Source organism: Suricata suricatta, chromosome 13 (assembly GCF_006229205.1).
Source record: "Suricata suricatta isolate VVHF042 chromosome 13, meerkat_22Aug2017_6uvM2_HiC, whole genome shotgun sequence".
Classification (NCBI taxonomy): domain Eukaryota; kingdom Metazoa; phylum Chordata; class Mammalia; order Carnivora; family Herpestidae; genus Suricata; species Suricata suricatta.
This window is the reverse complement of record NC_043712.1, coordinates 5,590,994-5,612,700: the sequence shown is the minus strand read 5'-3', so window position 1 is coordinate 5,612,700 and position 21,707 is coordinate 5,590,994. Positions and strand designations below refer to the sequence as shown.

The 21,707-nt window shown below is 48.7% G+C and overlaps 1 protein-coding gene across 9 annotated transcripts in view; it reads right to left on the bottom strand.

The window, feature by feature from the left end:
* FNBP1 (formin binding protein 1) overlaps window positions 1-21,707 on the bottom strand; it is a 140,484-nt gene that overhangs the window by 60,196 nt on the left and 58,581 nt on the right. For all 9 annotated transcript variants that reach the window (XM_029919382.1, XM_029919373.1, XM_029919374.1 and 6 more), the window contains exons 3-4: window positions 15,867-15,923; window positions 15,028-15,175 (exon numbers count right to left, since the gene is read on the bottom strand). In XM_029919382.1, coding sequence (XP_029775242.1) covers window positions 15,028-15,175; window positions 15,867-15,923 — 205 coding nt within the window. The remainder of the gene's footprint in view (window positions 1-15,027; window positions 15,176-15,866; window positions 15,924-21,707) is intronic.

Here is a 21,707-nt window from a genome sequence, read left to right as displayed (position 1 = left end):
GGCGCCCGGGTGGCTGGGTTGGTTAAACATTCGACTTTGGCTCAGGGCATGATCTCATGGTTCATGAGTTCAAGCCTCAGGTCTGGGCTCTGTGCCTACAGCTCCGAGCTCGGAGCCTGCTGCAGATTCTGTGTCTCCCTCTCTGCCTCTCCCCTGCTCGTATTCTCTCTCTCTCAAAAATAAAATAGAAACATGAAAAAAAAAACTTCAGGTAGGATAACACTGAGGCCTAAGACCCACGACACTAGAAAGAACGGAAGGAATGTTCGTTACGACAGTAACCACGGAGATCTTTAGTTTTCATTGCTTTGAGAATTCACAGGGCACACAATTCGCCCGTTTGAGCTGTACAATCCAAGGCTCCTTGGAGTAGTCACAGAACTGCGCAACCATCATCACGGTCTGAGAACATTTTATCACCCCAAAAGGAGGGCCTGTACCTCTTAGCTGTCACCCCCAGCCCCCCCGCCCCCACCACTCAGCCCAAGGCAAGCGCTTCTCCCTCTTACGCCTCTGTAAATCTGCCCATTCCGATGATTTCCTACGAATGGAATCATCCACTATGAGGTCTTTTGCGGCAGGCACAACGGTTTCCATTAGTACATAATGTTCAGTTAGCAGAATGTCTTCAAGGTTTATCCATGTTGTCGCTTGGCTGGGTCCTTTATCTCTTCTGACCACCAAGGGACACTCCACTGTATGGGTATATACACATTTTGTGTCTCCAGTCACAGCGGATGAATATTAGGGTTTTTCCGGTTTGGGGCTACTATGAATAATGTCCCTGCAAATATGTGTGTAGATGAGTGTTTCCATGACTTAGATCTTTCTAGATTTAAAAATAAGTTCAGCCCCCTCTATCTGCAAAGGCCCTGTGGCAGATATATGCTTTGTGTTGAAGAGTAAGGACCCCAGAGGGCTAGACCAGGGTGAGCCTCAGGCATATGAGGAAATGGGGTAGAGAAGAAAGGGCCAGACTGTGCAGAGTCCTGTAGCCTTTCGGTCTGAATGAGCTGGGGAACCATGGATCACTCTGAGTGTGGAGGCGCCATGTTGTGAAGGAAGGTTCCAGGTAGGAATCTCTCCAACCCAAAGACAGGAGACTTGGACCACAGGGTAGCAGTGTAGGTGGTGAGCGGGGGTCAGACTCTAGGCTTCCTTCCTAGGAGCCAGGAAACCCCAGGATCAGATGTGAGTGGAGACACTTAAGTGTCAAGGTGACTCCAAGGTTGCAGGTCTGAGCTTTAAAAGGAGAGGGGAAGGGGCGCCTGGGTGGCTCCGTCGGTTCAGCGTCCGACCTCAGCTCAGGTCATGATCTCACGGTTCGCGGATTCCAGCCCTGCATCGGGCTCAGAGCCTGGAGCCTGCTTCCACTTCTGTGTCTCCTTCTCTCTCTGCCCCTCTCCTACTTGTACTTTGTCTCTCTCTCTCAAAAATAAATAAGCACTAAAAAAAATTATTTAATAAAATAAAAGGAGAGGCAGGGCTGCTGGGAATCAGACACAGTTTTAGCTTTGTTAGGTTGACTTTCTAAGAGACTCCCAAGTGGAGAGCGTACCGGGTAGTTGGAGGGCTGAGCGTGAGCTCAGGGGGCGGCCAATGCAAAAAAGATCAGCGTGGACCTCACCAGCATCACGTGGGTGCTTAGAGCCACAGCCTGGACAATGTCTCCAAAGGAGACGAGATCCCAAGGAAAGACCAGAAATACACAGAAATGTTAAGGAACCGACGGCCTTTTTCTCTGGTGGCCTAAAATCACCAGTGTTTCCTAAATCCTGTCATTTCCTGACCTCGTCACTGTCCTCTGTGTCCCCAGAGGCTGACCTGGGGACATGGACCCCCCCCCCCCCACACGGGCTCCCTTAACCTCCAGGTCGGTCACCTTCGTCACAGAGGTTCTGGCCCATCAGAGGGCGAGGGATTTAGACATATCTGCAAGTCCTCTTGCTGAGAAACTCTGGGTTGGCGGGGTCCTCTTGACAGAGGCCACAGCCCCGGTCAGGAACCCCTGTCCCGAGGGACCGAGGGGACCACAGCAGTTCCCCACCCTGGCTGGCCCCGGGGGTCTGCACTAGATCTTAAGTGCTTTTCCTGAACCTTCTCCACAGCGGTAAATGTGGGGAATGTCACGGCCAGAAGGCAAGTTTAAAGCAGACTGAAGGTGAGGCTCCCTGCCCCCCCTTCCCCCCCCAGCCCCAGCACACCCTGGGACCTTCTTATCACCCCTTGGTCCGAGCCTAGGGCGGGGCTGAGTCACAAAGGAGGACTGAGGCCCGGGGAGGACAGGAAGGAGGAGACAAAATCAGATTTTGTGGGGGTTTTTTTTGGAAGAACAGCGCTCTTTTATAAAAGGGACTGTTTCCTTGTCTCTCTTTTGAGGCCATGCTTTGCTGTTTTAAGCTCCTTTTTTTTTTAATGGTAACTTTTCTCCATCGGGCAATTGAGGAATCCGAGAATCTCAAGTTTCCTGACAGACACGGGGATGAAACCGAACCGCGATGGCGTCCGAGGGCGGAAGCACAGCGGACAGGACGCGGGTGGGGGGTGGGAGGGGGGCGGGGGGCGGGGTCACGGGAGAAGCGTGAACCCGGAGGAAGGGCACACGCAAGCGGGTTTCCTGGGGCCACACACGTCGCTGTGACCCCGAATGGAGGGCAGGCTTGAGAGAGGATCCCCATTTCACAAGCACGATCCGATCCCCGCGTTCCGCATTCAACTGAAAAGATCTCTTCATCCCGTTTCACTTTGAGATTCAAAGACAGACACAAAGCGGGGAGCGGGGCGGGGGGGCGGGGGGACACTCTAGCACCAGGCTCAGAGCCGGGTCCGGGGTCAGGCCCTCAAAACGAACGTTTTCGGGGGTCCTGGGCGGAGAACACACAGGTGACGGCACTGCCAGGAAGGGTGGCCTGGCTCCATCATCAAAGGGGTCCTCTCTGAAGACACCCCCCGACCCCCCACCCTGCGCCAAAAAAAAAAAAAATATTCTGCGAGCACAAGGGCTGATTTTGATTGAAAACCCACCCAGTGAATACTCTGGACCCCCCCCCCACTTAATATTTAATAATGATGAATATGAATTGATTCCAGGGGCGCCTGGAGCGCTTAGCTGGCTTGGCATCTGACTCCTGATTTCGGCTCGGGTCGTGATCTCACGGTTGTGAACTCCAGCACCCCAGTGGGCTCTGCGCCCACAGCTCGGAGCCCGGAGCCTGCTTCCGATTCTGTGTCTCCTTCGCTCTCTGCCCCTCACCCACTCGCAATCTGCCGCTGTTTCAAAAATAAAAACATTAAAAAAAAAAAAACAGAGACGCCTGGGAGGCTCAGTCAGTTGGACATCCGACGTCAGCTCAGGTCATGGTCTCCCTCCCCGGGAGTTCGAGCCCCGCGCTGGGCTCTGTGCTGACAGCCCGGAGCCTGGAACTTGCCTCAGATTCTGTCTCCTTCTCTCTGCCCCTCCCATGCTTGTGCTCTGTCTCTTTCTCTCTCTCAAATGCAGAATAAAACATAAAAAAATTTTAAAAACCCACACAATCATCTGAGAACTACACTTGAGACCCTATCATTTCCAGTGACAAGGAAAAATCGAGGTGACAGTGATTTTCCTCCTCATCTTTCTGTCCTGGTACGGGTTCCTCCAAAACTCATCTGGCTTCAACACACAGAAAAATATGTGGTGCTGACTCCTTAGTGAGTTGGCAGTTGGGACCGGGGCCCTCCTGACTGTCCTGAGCGCCATACGGTGACCCAACACCTGCATCCAGCTCTCTCTCCCCTTCTTCAATCTGAAAGGCCAATTCTTCAAACAGTTACGAAGGGGGCGCCTGGGGGGCTCAGTTGGTTGAGCGTCCGACTTCGGCTCAGCTCATGATCTCACGGTTCGTGGGTTCAAGCCCCACGTCGGGCTCTGCACTGACAGCTCAGAGCCTGGAGCCTGCTTCGGATTCTGTGTCTCCCCCTCTCTCTGCCCCTCCCCAGCTCATGCTCTGTCTCTCTCTCTCTCAAAAAACAAAACAAAACAAAACAAAAAACAGTTACAAAGGTAAACACATGGGCTTGGCCAGATGGGTTTGTTGTTTCTGCACAAACAATGGCAAAGCATTTCTTCGCAGGACAGTGAGCAAGTGTGTGTCTACAAGTGTGCCTCCGGCTCTAAAGAAAGAGGAATTGTTCTCTAGAAAAAGAGAATAGGTCTTTTGGAACTGCAGAGTGAAGTCATGAGCGGGCTTTTCTCCTATCAGCAGAGAGGCAGGAAATGCCATCTCTGGACACCCAGACAAGCCTCTGGACTCTCTCCGTAAGCACGATGCTTTTGTTTCTCTCCGAAGGCAATCACAGACTTCTGAAAATGCCTGAGGGCATCGCAGCCGAAGGCTAAACTTACTTGTCTTTCCATTTTGGGGATGAACCTTAAAAATATACAGATAAGGGGAACCTGGGTGGCTCAGTCGGTTGAGCACCCAACTTCAGCTCAGGTCATGATCTCACGGTTCGTGGGTTCGAGCCCCGCATCGAGCTCTGGGCTGACAGCTCCAATGGAGCCTGCTTCGGATTCGGTGTCTCCTTCTCTCTGCCCCTCCCCTGCTCACGCTCCCCCCCAACCCCCAACCTCTCTCTCAAATAAACATTAATAAACAATTTAAAAAATATATACAGATAACATCTATACAAATAAAACCATCCTTCCTTTTTTTTTTTTTTTTTAGAAATCTCCCACTGACCAGGGGCAGCTAAGATAAGAATCACAGGGAACCTAAAATAAACAACCACTAACTTAAAGAAAAACTTCAACGACAAAGCTTCCAAGAATGTTCTAGTGCACTGCAAGACCTCATCCTTCGGCTGTGAAAATGTTTATTGTCCACACTCCACAATTAGGTACAACAGCTGCTCCTTTTTACTAGATTTATATATAAGGGACCATTAATTTTTAAAACGCCATAAAAAAGCAAAATATAGCACTGATCTGAGAACAGCCACTTCCAAAAAAAGTGGAAAAAAAGAAAAGAGAATAAACACTCAATTGAGGACAGTCAACCATCTGGAATTTTAAATAAAACTCACATTCCACAGATGAAAACAAAGGAACACAAAGACTTGAAAAGGCCGAGAGAAAAAAAAAAAAGGAGCCTGCAGAAAATATGCCTGTGACATAATGTTATAATTTCTTCAAAACCCACAGCAGGGTGGGTCCGAACACTAGCAGCTTCTAATGCCGACACGAGATTAATTAACGCAACTCCAATTCTGAGCAGCCGGGTGGTGGGGGGAGGATGCGGGCTGGGTGGGGGAAGGATGCGGGCTGGGGGGGAGCTCAACCACCTTCAGCGCTGCCCGAGGGAGCAGTCACCCCTACTTTCATCCCGAGCACGTGATGTGATGGGGTCGCATTCTGATTTATGCGGTATGGTCAGATGATTAAATAAATAGGATTTATTCGGGAAGGTCTACATTTATAATATGGACAGCTTCTCAGCGAACTTGTTTCAACGCCTGCCTCAGCATCCTGCTGAGCTGCTTACCTCCACCCCTCCCCCTCCCCCAGGCCATCTGGGCACCGGGCAGGGGACCCCACTCTCCGCCCGGCAGCCAGCGCCAAGTTCCCTTTACAGCTTCTCCCCACTGTTCCTGTCATTCCTGTCATTCTCCTGCTGGCTTTCGCTACCCAGAATGCTCCTCGTGCACAAAGCACCTGGCCTCCGGAAGGCTTTTTGACCTGTTCTTCAGGATAACCCTTTCTTTCATATTCCTTAACATTCTACTTGTTCTGAAGAATCCGATTACCTTTTTTTTTTTTTTTTAAAGTAAGTTCTAAGTCCAGCGTGAGACTTGAACTCACAACCCCGAGATCATCAGAATGCTCCATGGACTGGGCCAGTCAGGTGCGCCCTGATGAACTCCCAGGATGACCTTCAGCAGACCTTGAGACACGTCCCTCACTTGACCTCTTCTTCCCAGGGTACAGGGGTGTTCCTTCCAAACCCAGACAAGGAGAGTCGCCATCAGTTAGAGTCTCACCCAGAGGGCCAGGCTGCCCAGGGGTGGCACTTCAGGGGCAGGGGTCCTTCCCTGAAAAGGCTGAAAGTTCTTACATGGGACCCAGTCATTCATTCCACACATGCTAACTGGGCACCCACATGGGCAGGTGCTGCTCTAGGCAGGAGGAACACAGAGCAAATTAAACCAAGTCCCCTGTCCTTGTGAAAACTAGTGGACACAGAAAAAGAGGGAGGGGGTCAGGGGTGGGGACATGGCACAGAGGCATTTTAGATGGAGAGGTCTGGATGATGTTTCTTTCTTTCTTTCTTTCTTTTTATAAATGTTTATTTAGTGCTGAGAGAGAAAGAGAGAGAGACAGAGAGTGAGCTGGGGAGGGGTGGAGAGAGAGGGAGACACAGAATCAGAAGCAGACTCCAGGCTCCGAGCTGTCAGCATAGAGCCCGACTCGGGGTTTGAACTCACGAACTGTGAGACCCTGACCTGAGCTGAAGTCGGACGCTGAACGGACTAAGCCACCTGGGGGGCCCCTCCCTATGTTTCTAAATAGGACCTACCCAACACCTACTTCAAGAGGAATGTTATCTTTTAGTAACTGTTTTTAAACATCCCTGAAACCTCAGGGGAAAAATAATTACTGGCCAACGCTATGTAATATGGCATCTTGTAAGCACGCTCTCTGGGTTTCTAAAAATTTGAGTGAGTCACTGAAGGTATTGTATATTGTTTCCTCTAGAACTTTTCAGAGACCCACTGCCAAAAAGCGGTTCTGCTCCTGGCCAATATTTTGTAACAAACCATATTTTCCACCTGCTGGGAGAAGTTTACTTAAAGGTTCCAGTAAATGTTGGCCAGGACTTCCGGACTCCCCTTCTGGGGCTACAAATCTCCATCAATCCCTCTGATGCCGCTGGCGGCCACCACCGCAGATCTGTGACAGACTCGAAGCTGCCGCTGCCCCAAACAGCCCCTCCGAAACGCTCTCATCACTAGATCCAGTGCGCAGAGATCACCCACGAGACTGTATGTACTCCCTACTCCCGTTACAGACCGTTACTCTTGTAAACGACCAAAGCCTCATCAAGCGAGAACCGGACGTCCTGTGAGCTTTGTCCTCAGGTTCTCTTTCTGGGAATTCAGCTTGGAGAAATGATCCCCTCCTCATGCCCAAAACAGCTATTAAAGTAATGGGTTCGCTGCAGTATTGTTGCGATAAGTAAGTAAGTAATCACGAACTCGTAATGGCCAATAGATCAAACACTAAAGAATTAATTAAGTGAGGGGCGCCTGGGTGGCTCAGTCGGTTAAGCCTCCGGCTTTGGCTCAGGTCAGATCTCACGTTCGTGGGTTCAAGCCCCGCATCAGGCTCTGTGCTGACAGCTCAGAGTCTGGAGCCTGCTTCTGGTTCTGTGTCTCCTTCTCTCTGCCCCTACCCCTCTCATGCTCTGTCTCTCTCTCTGTATCAAAAATAAATAAAACATTAAAAAAATTAAAAAAAAAAAGAATTAATTAAGTGTATAATACATTAGAATAATACATAGCCACAAAATTCTAATGATTAAAGTTGTATGTTTTCGTGTAGGAAAATGGAAACTGCTTATGATATTAAATGGAAAATAAAAAATATATAAATTATATCTATATAGGACTCATATGCTTAAGTTCTATGTATATTTATATAGATGTCATGTATACATATCTATGTCTGTCTATATACATGTCAATGTCTTTATGTCTATAAATGATATCTAGAAGGAAACTGGGGAAAATGAGGTTTTGATTTATAAAATATTTGAGTTTTTGTTCTTTCTAAAAACATTTTTTAATCTATATTTTTGAGAGAGAGAGAGATAGACAGTGCGAGCAGGGGAGGGGCAGAGAGAGAGGGAGACACGGAACCTGAAGCAGGCTCTAGACTCCGAGCTGTCAGCACAGAGCCTGACGCGGGGCTCAAACCCACGAACTCTGAGATCATGACACGAGCCGAAGTCGGACGCTTAACCAACTGAGCCGCCCAGGGACCCCAGTTTTTATTCTTTAATCCAGAGTTTTGGTAACATCCTATATAATACTGACAACTAATAAATGAATCATGGCACCCCCTCCTTCAAAAAAAGGAGAAGGAGAGTAAATACAGGAAACAGAAGTTCTTTTTGCCGGTGATCAGCTAAAAGAGATGAATACTGTATTCACTGTAAATTTGTAAAAATCTAGGAAAATCAGGCAAGTATAAAATTTCCAGATTTTATACATTAAAACTCATCATGCTGCCATTCAGAGAATCTTGATTTCCCAGCAATTTCTCCTTCTTATCACTGAGTACCAGCAAGTCCTGCCCATGGTCACAGAGTGCAGATTTATTGGTAATTTACGTTCTTTTTAATTAAAAATTTTTTTTAATGCTTGTTTATTTTTGAGAGAGGCAGAGCATGAGTTGGGGAGGGACAGAGAGAGAGGGAGGCACAGAATCCGAAGCGGGCTCCAGGCTCTGGGTTGTCAGCACAGAGCCCGACGTGGGGCTCGAACCCACAAACCGACAGATCATGACCTGAGCCGAAGTCGGACGATCAACCGACTTGAGTCACCCAGGCGCCCCTATTGGTAATTTACATTCACAAACAAACAACTGACCACCTGAGCAGTAGAACTCTGTGTACTTTGGTCTACCTTCACCCCAAAGACGGGCCACTGATTGGAACATCTCTAAAGAGAGGCATCTCGCCAAAAATAGGGTTGCTGCAGGGGAGCCCGTGAGGGGACAAACTGAAGGGCCCCCTCGCTGTGGGCTCCCAGGACTGTTCGTGCTTCCTGAACCATTGCCGGCCCCGACCTCGGCCAGCGGGAACATGCCGTCCCACCAGACCACGAGGCAAGATTTCCTTTTAAGGAAGTTACTTTTGAAAAACATCAGTGCATTTTCATAAAAATGAACCTACAGATCTGTGTGTCAGGACAAACACTGGTTGTTCACAGCACTAAGTGAGGGGCGCCCGGGGGGCTCAGTCGGTTGAGCGTCTGACTTCGGCTCAGGTCATGATCTCACAGTTCATGGGTTCGAGCCCTGCATCAGGCTCTGTGCTGACAGCTCAGAGCCTGGAGCCTGCTTCCGGTTCTGTGTCTCTTTCTTTCTGCCCCCCCCACTTGTGCTGTCTCTCAAAAATAAATCGCTGCTAAAAAAAGTTTTTTTTAATACTATGTGAGAATTGCACGTGATGCGGGAACATGGTAGATACGGGCAGAGCCGTGGAAGACCTGTCTTTTCTCTTAAACACATGAACAGCAAGCGTCCTATTTTACAAGCGAGGGTTTTAAGACTTCAAGATCAACTCGCCGGCTCGTCATCAGATGGCCCCCAAGACGAGGAGAAAGTCCATCTCTCACTCTACTCCCGTCCTTCTTACTCCCTTCGTTCAGATCTTGACAAAAAAGGAAGGAGCCATCTTTTGCCTAATGAGCTATTTTTTTTTACTGTGCAGGCTCTTGCTACGTCTACTCCAACGTAGCAAAATCCAGAGGAGGAATCATTTTCCAGTAGTATTCGAGACGGAGCTTGGAAACGCTCTATAAGCAGTAATGAGACCCAGCGGTCATCCTGTAAATTCTAAATCATCCCTTTGGGCAGATAGGATTTCGCCGCCACATCCGAACGGCCCGAAACGGGTTATGCGGACGGTGAGACTGGGGCTCAAGCAAGACGTGATGACTGGTGAGCCGGGAGCAAGCCCAGCTCGCCCTGAAATCTCGCGAGCGGCCTGGTTTTCAGGGCCATCCACCAAGTCAACGCGTTTAGAAAGGTCCACTCAGGCCTGAGGGCTCAGAGAGGCGTCGTACCCGTCTGGGGTCTCACAGCTGGTGAGCGCCGGTGTCCTCCCGGTCTTTGCCCGCCAGCCCCCCAGGGAGCCCTGGACGCGCTGTGGCCTCCGCTCTCCCTTCTCGGGAGGAAGATCTGACGCACGCGGTCAGCGCTCTAGGGAGGACAGTGACAGGGCTACCAGATGTGACACCAGCAGCGGACCGGGATTTGAGTCCCGGCTCCGTGGTGGCCCTTCTGCCAATCGCGGACGTCACCAGAAAGTGGAAAGGCTCCCATTCTGCCGTGTTTTTTTTTTTTTTTAGTTTTTTTTTTAATTTTTGATACTGAGAGAGACAGAGCATGAGAGGGGGAGGGGCAGAGAGAGGGAGACACAGAACCGGAAGCAGGCTCCAGGCTCTGAGCTAGCTGTCAGCGCAGAGCCCGATGCGGGGCTCGAACCCACGACCGTGAGATCTGACCTGAGCCGAAGCCGGAGGCTTAACCGACTGAGCCACCCAGGCACCCCTCTGCCGTGTTTTTAAGAGTCCTCTTGTCAAAAGCAAGTAAGCTCACTCACTAGTAAGAGTTGGGGGGAAGGCGCCTGGTCGGCTCCGTCAGCTGAGCGTCCGACTCTTGACTTTGGCTCAGGTCACACTCTGACCCGCATCCTTGGATGTGGGGTAAATGATCAAGTCGGTTGGGCGTCCGACTTCGGCTCAGGTCATGATCTCACAGTTCGTGGGTTCGAGCCCTGCATTGGGCTGTGTGCTGACAGCTCAGAGCCTGGAGCCTGCTTCCGATTCTGTGTCTCCCTCTCTCTCTACTCCTCTCCCACTCGTGCTCTGTCTCTCTCTCTCTCTCTCTTTCAAAAGCGAATAAACATTTAAAAAGTAAGTCAATGGAAACAAAAGGATGCATGCCCACACATGCTGTCCTAGAGAGGCACCCATCTCCAGCCCGGGATGGGCCTGGCTCTCCACCTCCCCCCTGCAGCCTCCCGGTCTGGAGTAAATGTGCCCTGGTCCCCCTCCCCGAGGGACACGGTGAAGAGTAAATGTTGAGGCATAATAGACACCAGTTATGATAATCCGTAAACAGGAACACGTGGGGCCAGTTAAATAACCAATATTATCAGAATAATTGTTAAAGGCACAGCATCTCCGCATACAACACGCCACAAGGTACGGTCCCTCCAAATAACGGTACATATCAAAACACCACAGACATGCATTTGCCTACTGGCATTCTCTCTAGATGTTTCAAAGGTTCCCCAGTTTCCTGGGGCGCCTGGGTGGCTCAGTCTGTTAAGCCTCCGACTTTGGCTCAGGTCACGATCTCACGGTTCATGAGTTCGAGCCCCGCGACCAGCTCTCCTCTGCCCCCACAGAGCCACTTCAGATCCTCTGTCTCCGCCCCCCTCCACCTCTGCCCCTCCCCTGCTCTTTCTCTTGCTCTCTCGCAAAAGTAAATAAACAAGTAAAAACTAAATAAATAAAAGTTTTCCCAGCTTCCTCAAATGTCATTTTAATATAATTACAACGTGCCTCAAGAGAGCACTGTTTATGTTTCTTTCCAGCAGAACATTTGACTCCGAGATGTGTGCCTGTCAGTCTCCTTAAAATAAAAGGAACAGTACGTATTGTAAGATATTATTTAACGTGTATCTGTGCCGCCTATAATTTACTCCATAAATTACTATAATTTCTGATTAAAAAAAGGAAGAGAATTCAAACTACAGATATGACGGGCTGCACAGAAGACGTGTGATTACCGGGGAGTAAACAGAACAGAGCGCCCAGTCGTAACCCAGCGACGACACACACGGACCCTCCAGGGACACCAAGTCCAACCGAGGACAAGGCGGAGTCGAACACGGCTTCTCACTTCCTCTAAATTATTCCTTCCACTCGGGGGGGGGGGGGATTTATCCAGAGCCGCTTTGTCCCACCCCGGGCACCCCTCCAGGAGCTCCAGATACATCGGTAGCCAAGAAAATTCTGGCCCTCTTGGAGCTTCCGTTCTAGTGTGAGATGAAAGAAAGCAAAGGCATAAAATGTTAGATGCCGACAGCCACTGTGGAGAAACAGTAAAGCAGGGAAGGTGGGGGCAGTGAGGAGGGGGAGGGGAGGCGGGACTTTGTAAGTTTAAAGGAGGTGGACCAGACAGACCTCAATGAGAAGACGGTACTCCTGAGAAAGAAGCCAGCAGGTGAGCTCTGCAGATAACTGGGGGGAAAGCTTTCTGAGGAAATAAAAGGCCAGTGCAAAGGCCCTGAGGCAGGATCCCACAGGGCAAGGATGAGGAGCAGCAAGGGAGCAACGTGGCTGGAGAAGAATTCAAAATAGCAGGAGGGACACCTGGGGGGCTCAGTCAGTGAAGCATCTGACTCTTGGTTTCGGCTCAGGTCATGAACTCATGGTTCGTGGGATCGAGCCCCACATCGGGCTCCAGGCTGAGACCACAGAGCCTGCTTGGGATTCTCTCTCACACTGTCTCTTTGCCCGTCCCTGGCTTACACACTCACTCTCTCTCTCTCAAAATAAGCTTTTTTTTTTTTTTAAAGTAGGGCACCTGAGTAGCTCAGTTGGTTGAGCATCTGACTCTTAATTTCAGCTCCAACCATGATCTCAAGGTTCATGAGCTCAAGCTCCAAGTTGGGCTCCAGGCTGAGGGCAGGCTGAGGCTTGGGATTCTCTCTCTCTCTCTCTGCCCCTCCCCCACTTGTTCTCCTTGTCTCTCAAAACAAGTGAACATTATTAAAAAAAAAAAGGTGGGTGTAGGTCAGTCCAGAGACACAAAGCACCGAAGTAAGAAACAAACAGGAAGAGGGGATAAACTCTGCAAGGGTGAGGGGAGTTCACGTCCAAGCTCCTGTTCAGATTGACTGCACTGACTTTATGCTCTTCTTGGGCAACTGCATTTCGTTCTGAACCTTAGTATTTTGTTTCCGTGCTTCCTTCCCATCACGGCAAAAGTTCTCGCTGAACGAATGGTCTGGAAGAGGCTGACACCGCCTGCAGGATTTCTCCATCAGGGCGCGACGGACATCAGGAGCCAGGTCCTTCTTCATGGGGGGGGCGGGGTGCCCTGTGCATCGGAGGGTGTTGAACAGCACGGCTGGGTTCCACCCACCAGATGCTGGTGGCAGCCCCCCCCCCCCAAGAGTCCTCCAGACCCCTGATACTGCCAATGTGGCTGGGCTGGGAGAAAGCCGACCCCAGGTTGAGCTCCGCCCCTCTAATGCGAACAGATAAAAATCCCATCTCGGTTGATGAACATTTTTTTAAACATGGGTTGACCTGAAGGCATCTCTCTGTTCCTAACCTCTAACCACACCCAGAGCCGCCTATTTATAGCGTCGGAAGAAGTGAACGCCTCAGACATTCCAAATACCTTCCTGTCGCAGGGCCTTTGCACTGGCTGCGCTCCCTCAGACTTCGAGTCTTGTCGAAGCGTTAACTGTTAATTAAGGGCCCCTGGAAGCGTCTCCCTCAGCCTGAGCCCGAGCCTGTTGGGTTTTCCTGTCATTGCTCCCAGAGCACCTGCACTCATACTTTGTAGCCGCGAAGTATGGTCACAACGGCCATGAAATAATTATTTTGGTCATTAATACTTAATGTCTCTTCTGTTTCAGCAGGAATGATCTGTTCCCTGTTGGCACAAGCGACACCAGACCACTAAAAGAATCACGGTGGACGCAAATGTAAATGAAAAAGTGTTTTCACTGGCCTGCTTTCGAACCTCATTACTAACATAGTACCATGCACCTCCTCAGGGATCAAAGAACAGTGACAGAGACCACGGCTTAAAAATAAATTTTTTAGGGGCACCTGGGTGACTCAGTCAGTTGAGCGTCCAACTTCGGCTCAGGTCATGATCTCACGGTTTGTGGGTTCGAGCCCTGTGTTGGGCTCTGTGCTGACAGCTCAGAGCCTGGAGCCTGCTTCAGATTCTGTGTCTCCCTCTCTCTCTGACCCTCCCCTGCTCGTGCTGTCTCTCTGTCTCTCAAAAATAAATAAAACACTAAAATAAATAAATAAATAAATTTTTAAGGGGTGCCTGGGTGGCTCAGCCGGTTAAGCATCTGACTCTTGGTTTTTCGCTCAGGTCATGATCTCATGCTTTCATGGGATCGAGCCCCACATCAGGCTCCGTGCTCGCGGTGCAAAGCCTGCTTGGGATTCTCCGTCCCCCCCTTCCTCACTCACACTGTCTCTGTCTCTCTCAAAATAAAGAAACAGACTTCCAATAAAGACATAAAATAAATCTTTTAGGATGAAATCTTTGCAATACATGTACTTTATGTGACCGTACATTTTTCTCCTTCCTTAATAATAAAAGCTATGAAAAGATGATCATGAGGGCAGGAGGGAAAAAAAACAAAGGCCCCCTCCGCTGGTTAACTGATAAGCCAAACAACAGTGCATGAAACTGAGGCCATCTTTCTGCTCTTTTGAACACGTAGAAGCATTTATTTTAATACTGTTGATTCCAGGGGCGCCCGGGGGGCTCAGTAGGCTGAGCGGCCGACTTCGGCTCAGATCATGATCTCATGGCTCACGAGTCTGACCCCCGTGGTAGGCTCTCTGCTGTCAGCACAGAGTCCGCTTTGGATCCTCAGCGGCCACCCCCCCCCCTCCACCCTGTGGCACACATGCTTGCTCTCTCTTTCTCTCTCTCTCAAAAATAAAAACAAACATTAAAAAATACAATTTATTCCACACAGCATATTGTATTGCTTATTCCTTTTATATCTAATCCCACAAATATATTTAAATCCATCAAAGGGATTAGTACCCTGGGGATCCTCGGATAAGGTTCGCTATCTGAGTGAGGGACCCTTGTAAAGACCTAGAAACGCCTTCTAAGAACAGGGTCTGTAACTTTTATACGATTCTTTTTTTTTTTTAACATCAACTTTTTTTTGAGAGACAGCACATGAGCAGGGGAGGGGCAGAGAGAGAGGGAGACACAGAATCCGAAGCAGGCTCCAGGCTCTGAGCTGTCGGCATAGAGCCCGATGCGGGGCTCAAACCCACAAACCAGGAGATCATGGCCTGAGCTGAAGTCAGACGCTTAACGGACTGAGCCCCCCAGGCGCCCCTTATGCAATTCTTACAAGGTGTCAGTTCAAGACCCACCACCTTAAATCACTGTATTTCATTTGAAAGCTTCTAGGGATATTCCCGTGATCCCTGGTCCATTTCTTGGGAAAGAAACCCACAAACACGTGTTACCGATTTCCTCTCCTGCTTCAGCTCCTGGACGTAGCGGGCTAACTCCACAGTGATGTGGGAGGTCATGTTCTCGGAGATAACTTCGTGCTGCCCCGCGTAATCATTCATCTCGTTCAGGGTGGAAAGGAAGGCTTTACATGCCGTGTACCTACAGAACAGAACACACACCGCTCCTTTGCAAACAAGGCCACGTCCGTTTGAACGCGCTGCACACCGACCAAGTATTAATTAAAGTCAGGTTGATGTGCGTCCACCTCCCACAGGGTCCCGACAATTCATTACACAGAAGAGTGTTCTCCTCCAAATGGCTCAGAATTAATTACCACTGAGACATGCACCAGGGACACCGAATCACTCCACAAAAGGCATATTTGGCTCTGTTAGTGCTCGGTCCACATATAACCCCAAACACTTACACATGCTCTATGCACTAAGGCAGTAAATATTTAAGTCTGAATTAGAGACGTAATCCTTTGGGGCCATCCACAGCAGGGAGCCCTAGCTACTGACTGAAATGAACCTATTTCTTGATGAAAAAGACTCCTGATTTACAAAACCAAATCAAGACAGTGAAACGCATAATTCACACTTCTTGTATTTGCATAGATTACAATCTAAGCTTTTCCCAATCACTTTAACTGCAACAATCCGGAATAGGTCTAGTGCCTCAGTAAAAGGAAAGTTAGTTGAAAAGGCTTTTTATTGTTCTCCCAATTTAAAAAGTAACACAGACGAGAGTGGGGAAGGCAGTTTGTTTGTTGATTTCACTTTTCCTTTCCCTCATCACCACCACCACTAGCATAAAGATGTCCCCACGTAAGTTTCGGTGTTAAACAGACCTGTACTCTTCTTCCTCCTTCGAGTTCTTTTTAGGTTGGTATTTCTTTGCAAGATTCCTGAAACGAAAATGCAAGACATGTCACCTTCTATCGAAAGATGATTGAGAATAAAAAATGATTGAGAAATCAGTAATGAAAGATGAAGTCAGGGCTTTTGTTTATAAGTTAAAAAAAAAAAAATCACAGAATGTCCACAGCTGAAATCCACTCATTTCCTTCCTTTATTAAAAAAATTTTTTAATGTGTATTCATTTTTGAGAGAGAGAGAGGCAGATTGTGAGCAGGGGAGGGTCAGAGAGAGAGGAAGACTCAGAATCCAAAGACAGGCTCCAGGCTCTGAGCTGTCAGCACAGAGCCTGATGAGGGGCTCGAACCCATGAACTGCAAGATCATGACTTGAGCCGAAGCTGGACGCTTAAGTGACTGAGCCACCCAGGCACCCCACTTCCTTCCTTTTTTTAAAAAAAATTTTTTTGGTTTATTCATTTTTGAGACAGAGAGAGACAAGCACGAGTGGGGGAGGGGCAGAGAGAGAGGGAGACACAGAATCAGAAACAGGCTCCACGCTCTGAGCTGCCAGCACAGAGCCCAATGCAGGGCTCAAACCTATGGACCACGAGATCATGACCTGAGCCAAAGTCGGACACTTAGCTGACTGAGCCACCCAGGCGCCCTCTTTTTTTTCTTAATTTTTTTCCTTCCTTTTTTTAAAAGTAAATCTCAGGGTGCCTGGGTGGCTTAGTCGGTTAAGCGACCGACTGGCGCTCAGGTCACAATCTCGAGGGTCACGAGATCAAGCCCCACATCAGGCTCTGTGCTGACAGCTCAGAGCCTGGAGCTTGCTTCAGAGTCTGTGTCTCCCTCTCTCTCTCTCTGCCCTGCCCCACGCTCATGCTCTGTCTCTGTCTCTCTCTCAAAAATAAATAAACGTTAAAAAAAAAAAAGAACAGAGGGGGCGCTAGCTGATGTCAACCTGACTGTTAGGAGCTGGCCTGAACGGGAGAGGACAGACCTTGTATATTCACGGAGCCACTTTCATCTGTAGCCCTGAGCTGGGGGGGAGGGGGAGTTCCCGCCAGGCCACTGTTCCTTCGTGATCATCTGCAACTGAACAGTATTACCCTCAAGCCATGGAAAGCGTGTGGACTGTGTCCAAAAGTTCAAATTAAAAATCCAAGTGCCAAGGGCATGCTGTCAAGGCTGTGTGGCTGCCCCTCCAAAGAGCTAATACAAAAGGGAAACAAGGGAAGAAAATCTTCTGGAAGGACCTGGAGACAATGTTCGGCAGGTGTTCATGCTACGACATTGAACTAGAACTTTCGACCGGCCCAGCAGATTCGCGCCAGACACGCTCCCATGAGCTGCAATCACTCCCATCTCTTCCTGATCTCATCTCCAGGTCACGAATCCAGACCATCTCTATGGCTGACACACTTACATTCATACGAAATCTAGGAGGCGAACGTGGAAAAAGGGAGCCCACGCACAGGCCTCCACTGGCTGATGTCGGGTAGGGCTGTGCTTTGGAGAATCAGCCGGAGGCTGCTGCCCAACGGGCCGCGGCGGGGGCCTCGCCGACGGTGTGTCGGGCTCACTCCCGTGTTCCTCTCACGTTCCTCTTTTCATCATTTCACATTTTATTTCTTTTCTGTTCCCCCTGAGTCTACTGATTTGCCCAGAAGAAAATGGGCCATCGTAAGTTTACAATTTCAATCAAGGTACATTTCACATACAAAGTGGATGTGACCGGGGCGCCTGGGGGCTCCGTCGGTTGGGCGTCCGACTTCGGCTCAGGTCGTGATCTCACCGGTTCATGGGTTCGAGACCCGCGTCGGGCTCTGTGCTGACACCTCAAGGCCTGGAGCTGCTTCCGATTCTGTCTCTGTCCCTTTGCCCCTCCCTCACTTGAGCGTGCACACTCACACACACACTCTCTCTCTCTCTAATATAAAACATTTTTAAAAAGTTAAAAAAGAACCATCAAATTGTGATGAGTGAGTAACGCTTTGACCAGGTTAGCCTATACAGACGGCATTCAAAATGCGTCTTAAAAGCACCAATGAATAATTCACTCCAGCAGACATTGCCAGCAGACATCGGAAAGCTTAAGAGGTCTGGGAGGGAAAGCAGGATATTTGTCTCAGGGACCACTGACAAAATAGATTGACTTTCCTCTGCATTCTCTGGCGATGGGCTTTCTTGCCTTATTTCGTATGAGGTTATCTTAACAAACAAGCAAGAAAATAAACCACAAGGAGCATCTATAAATTTATGGGGTCTTCCTGAGAAACTTTAAGTGTTTTGTATATTAAACTTGCTCTTCAGACAGGCTCATGAAAAGGCAAGAGCATATAATCTTCTCCTAAGGATACGGATGTAAACTTGATTGATCCTAAAAACCATGGAGACGCTTTGAAAAAGGAGATACTTGGGGCGCCTGAGGGGGGGGCTCAGTCGGGAAGCATCTGACTCCGGCTCAGGTCACGATCTCATGGTTCGTGGGTTCGAGCCCCGCGTCAGGCTCTGTGCCGACAGCTCGGAGCCTGGAGCCTGCTTCGGATTCTGTGTCTCCCTCTTTCTCTGCCCTCCCCTGCTCCCGCCCTCTCTCTCTGTCTCAAAAATAAATAAAACATTTAAAAATAAATAAATAAAAAGGAGATCGTTGGGCTCCGTTCCAGGCCCTCTGAAATGGAAGGCCCAGGGCTGGGTCTAGGAATGTTTTGCTTTTCCTATCTTCCCTGTTTTAAAAAAGCTCACCACAAGATTTCCAGATAAAGACAGCAGAACAAAATTCGATCAGGGAATTGTGCTTTCCCAGTAAGAAAGAGGTGAAAGTTAAAAGCCAGGACAATTTTCAACAACAGAAAGCAAGCCGATGAAGAAAGGAATGTAACCTCAGTCTATACACTTTGGAAAGTGGTGGCCGTGGTGAGGGATGGAAGATTCTGGAAGAGCAGAGAATGGATGCTGACCCCAACCTCACTGCTACTGCGGGGTGGGGTTGGGGTAAGCCCACCAAATGCTGAAGATCGATTCTTTTTTTTTTTTTTTAAGTTTATTCACTTATTATTTCTGAGAGAGCACAAGTGAGAGTGTGTGCGTGTACAAGCGGAGGAGGGGCAGAGAGAGAGGGGGCAAGACAGAATCCGAAGCAGACTCCAGGCTCTGAGCTGTCAGCACAGGGCCCGATGCGGGGCTCGAACCCACAGACTGTGAGATCACGACCTGAGCCGAACTCGGAAGGCACCCATGTGCCTCAACCCTGAAGATCAATTTTGACAGAAGTGAAACGCGAGATGAGTAAGCAGAGAGCAGTGACAGGAAACTCTGAGGAGACACGCAGCCCGACCACCAAGGCTCCAGAATCTGGGGCAGGGACCCCCCACTCCATCCTCACTCCCCGGGGCTCCCAGCTCGATGCCTCGGGGGGACATCACCCCCAGCCTACGCGTTCCAAAGGTACCGGCTACATCTTTGACCTAATGGAATAAATTCTCAAACAGAACCTCTAACAAAGTTCCAGAACACACTCAGAGTCTCAAAAATAAAATGTACAAAATCAGGCCCTTTGCCCCACCCTTACCCCATAACGGCACTCAGGGGGAAAGGCAGATGGTTCTAGAAGAAAAGCCAGGAACGCTCCTCTACCCGCTCGCTGAGCCAACAGCAGCACTGGTGTCACTCATGCGGGCACGAAAATCCTCCTTAGGAAGTGCATGAGCTTTATTTAGCTCATTAAGTCTCCTGAACCACCTTGGAAGGTGGGAATTACTATTATTCTTCCCATTTTACAGCCGGAAAGGACGAAGCATGGGGAGCATTTGCCCCATGTTGTACTACTTTTTTAAAATATTTTAAAGTTTATTTCTTTGAGAGAGAACAAATGTCAGAGGGTTAGCACAGAGAGCGAGCGAGAGGGCAAGAATCAGAATCTGGCTCCACATACGGTCAGCACGGAGCCAGACGTGAGGCTCGATCCCGCAAACGGGGAGACGGTGACCTGAGGCGAAATCATGAGTCCCCTGCTTAATCGACTCAGCCACCCAGGTGCCCCCCAAACTGTATTACGGTCAAATGGACGAACCAAGAGTGTATCCCAGGTATTGGGGTTCTAGCATCTGTTCCTTTTTTCTTTTTATTTATTTATTTATTTTGAGAGAGAAACAGTGTGTGTGAGAGTGGGGCAGGGGCAGAGGAGGGATGGAGAGAATCCTGAGCAGGCTCCGCGCTGTCAGCACAGAGCCCAGCGCAAAATCATGAACTGAGCTGAAATCCAGAGTCGATGCTTAAGAGACTGAGCCACCCCGGGGCCCCTAGTGTCTGTTTCTTAACTAACTTCACCGAACTGTCCGTATTAAACATAAGCAAGGTGAAAAGATACGTAACACAGAAGAGAAGGAAGGGAGGGAGGGAGGGAGGGAGGAAAGAAAGAAAAGGATCTTGGGGAGGAAGGCAGGAAAGCAGGGAGGGAGCAAGGGAACACAAAGACACCCAATCTGGAAGAAAAGAAGTAAAAGAAGCAAATGCAAATTCCTCCAGAATATTTTACACTAGAGACGAACTTAATAAAAACACTAAGCCAATAAAGCAAAGAATTCCCAGACCACAGGCTAAAACAGACCGCCAAGCTAAGGAAATGAGCAAAGAGCTACAGCACACCACTACAGAACTAATAAGCAAAGTGGGCTGGGTATCGAATTTAACAGACGAAAGTTTTGAGATAATCATAATAAGGAAAGCAACTAACAAAAGAAGAAAAAAAAGATACATCTAAGGAATAAGACGCTTTAACGTAAGGAAAACGTCTATCTCTGAAATATACACAACCTGGTAAGTAGCGCCAAAAAGCCATTCAGAAGTAATTGAAGAAAGCTCCCCCTACAATAAATAAAAAGTGGAATCTGCATATGAAAAGGGCTCTAAGGAAACGGGCAAAGAATGATCAAAAACAAGGCTTAGCTTGGCGATGTTATCAAACTAAGTGGAACAAAAAATTCTTCACAGATACAGTCAAAAAAGCAAGCCACCTGGAGAGAAAAACAATCTGGCTGGCCCCAGACTTTTCCAACAAAAGACAGTCCGGCAACAACATTTGGAGACAAAGGAAATATCACCAGAGAGCAACCAGGTCAAATTATTACCCAGGATGGGGGCATTCTCAGACAAGAACACACTCGAGAATTATTCCACAAGCCCTCATTAGGGGAGAAAATGTTCGTATTTTTCTTGATGCCAAGAGGCAAGTGGAGAGGCTGCAGGAGAAGACATAGTGGTGGACATGCATTTAGATCTAAATACAGAACTAAGACAAATTAACTGTGGGACTCACATTAGACCAAGTTATATTACTCAGTCAGAAATGGAAGCAAAATGTGTAACTATTATTTTCTTTTTCTGAGTTAACAGCGAATCAACTGAGCCTGTTTAAAATTGTAACGTGGAGCTTTAAAAAAGGAATAGTAATGGGGCACCTGGTGGGGCTCAGCGGGCTAAGGTCCAGCTTCAGCTCAGGTCATGATCTCACAGTTCGTGGGTTGGAGCCCCACGTCGGGCTCTGTGTTGACAGCTGAGAACTTGAAGCCTACTTTGGATTCTGTGTCTGCTTCTCTCTCTGCCCCTCCCCTGCTCACACTGTCTCTCTCTCAAAAAAAAAAAAAAAAAAAAACACAACCCAAATAAACCAGTCGTTAAGGGCAATCAATAGCAGGGTTTCTTATCTAGATCAGACAAGAGGCTTTAAAACGTTATTAGGAACTTGCGCTTGCGTTGCCTCAAATAAATAGTAACTATAGCAAGGGCTGTAAATGTTTTTTTAACTTTACTTTTTTTCTTTTTTTGAGA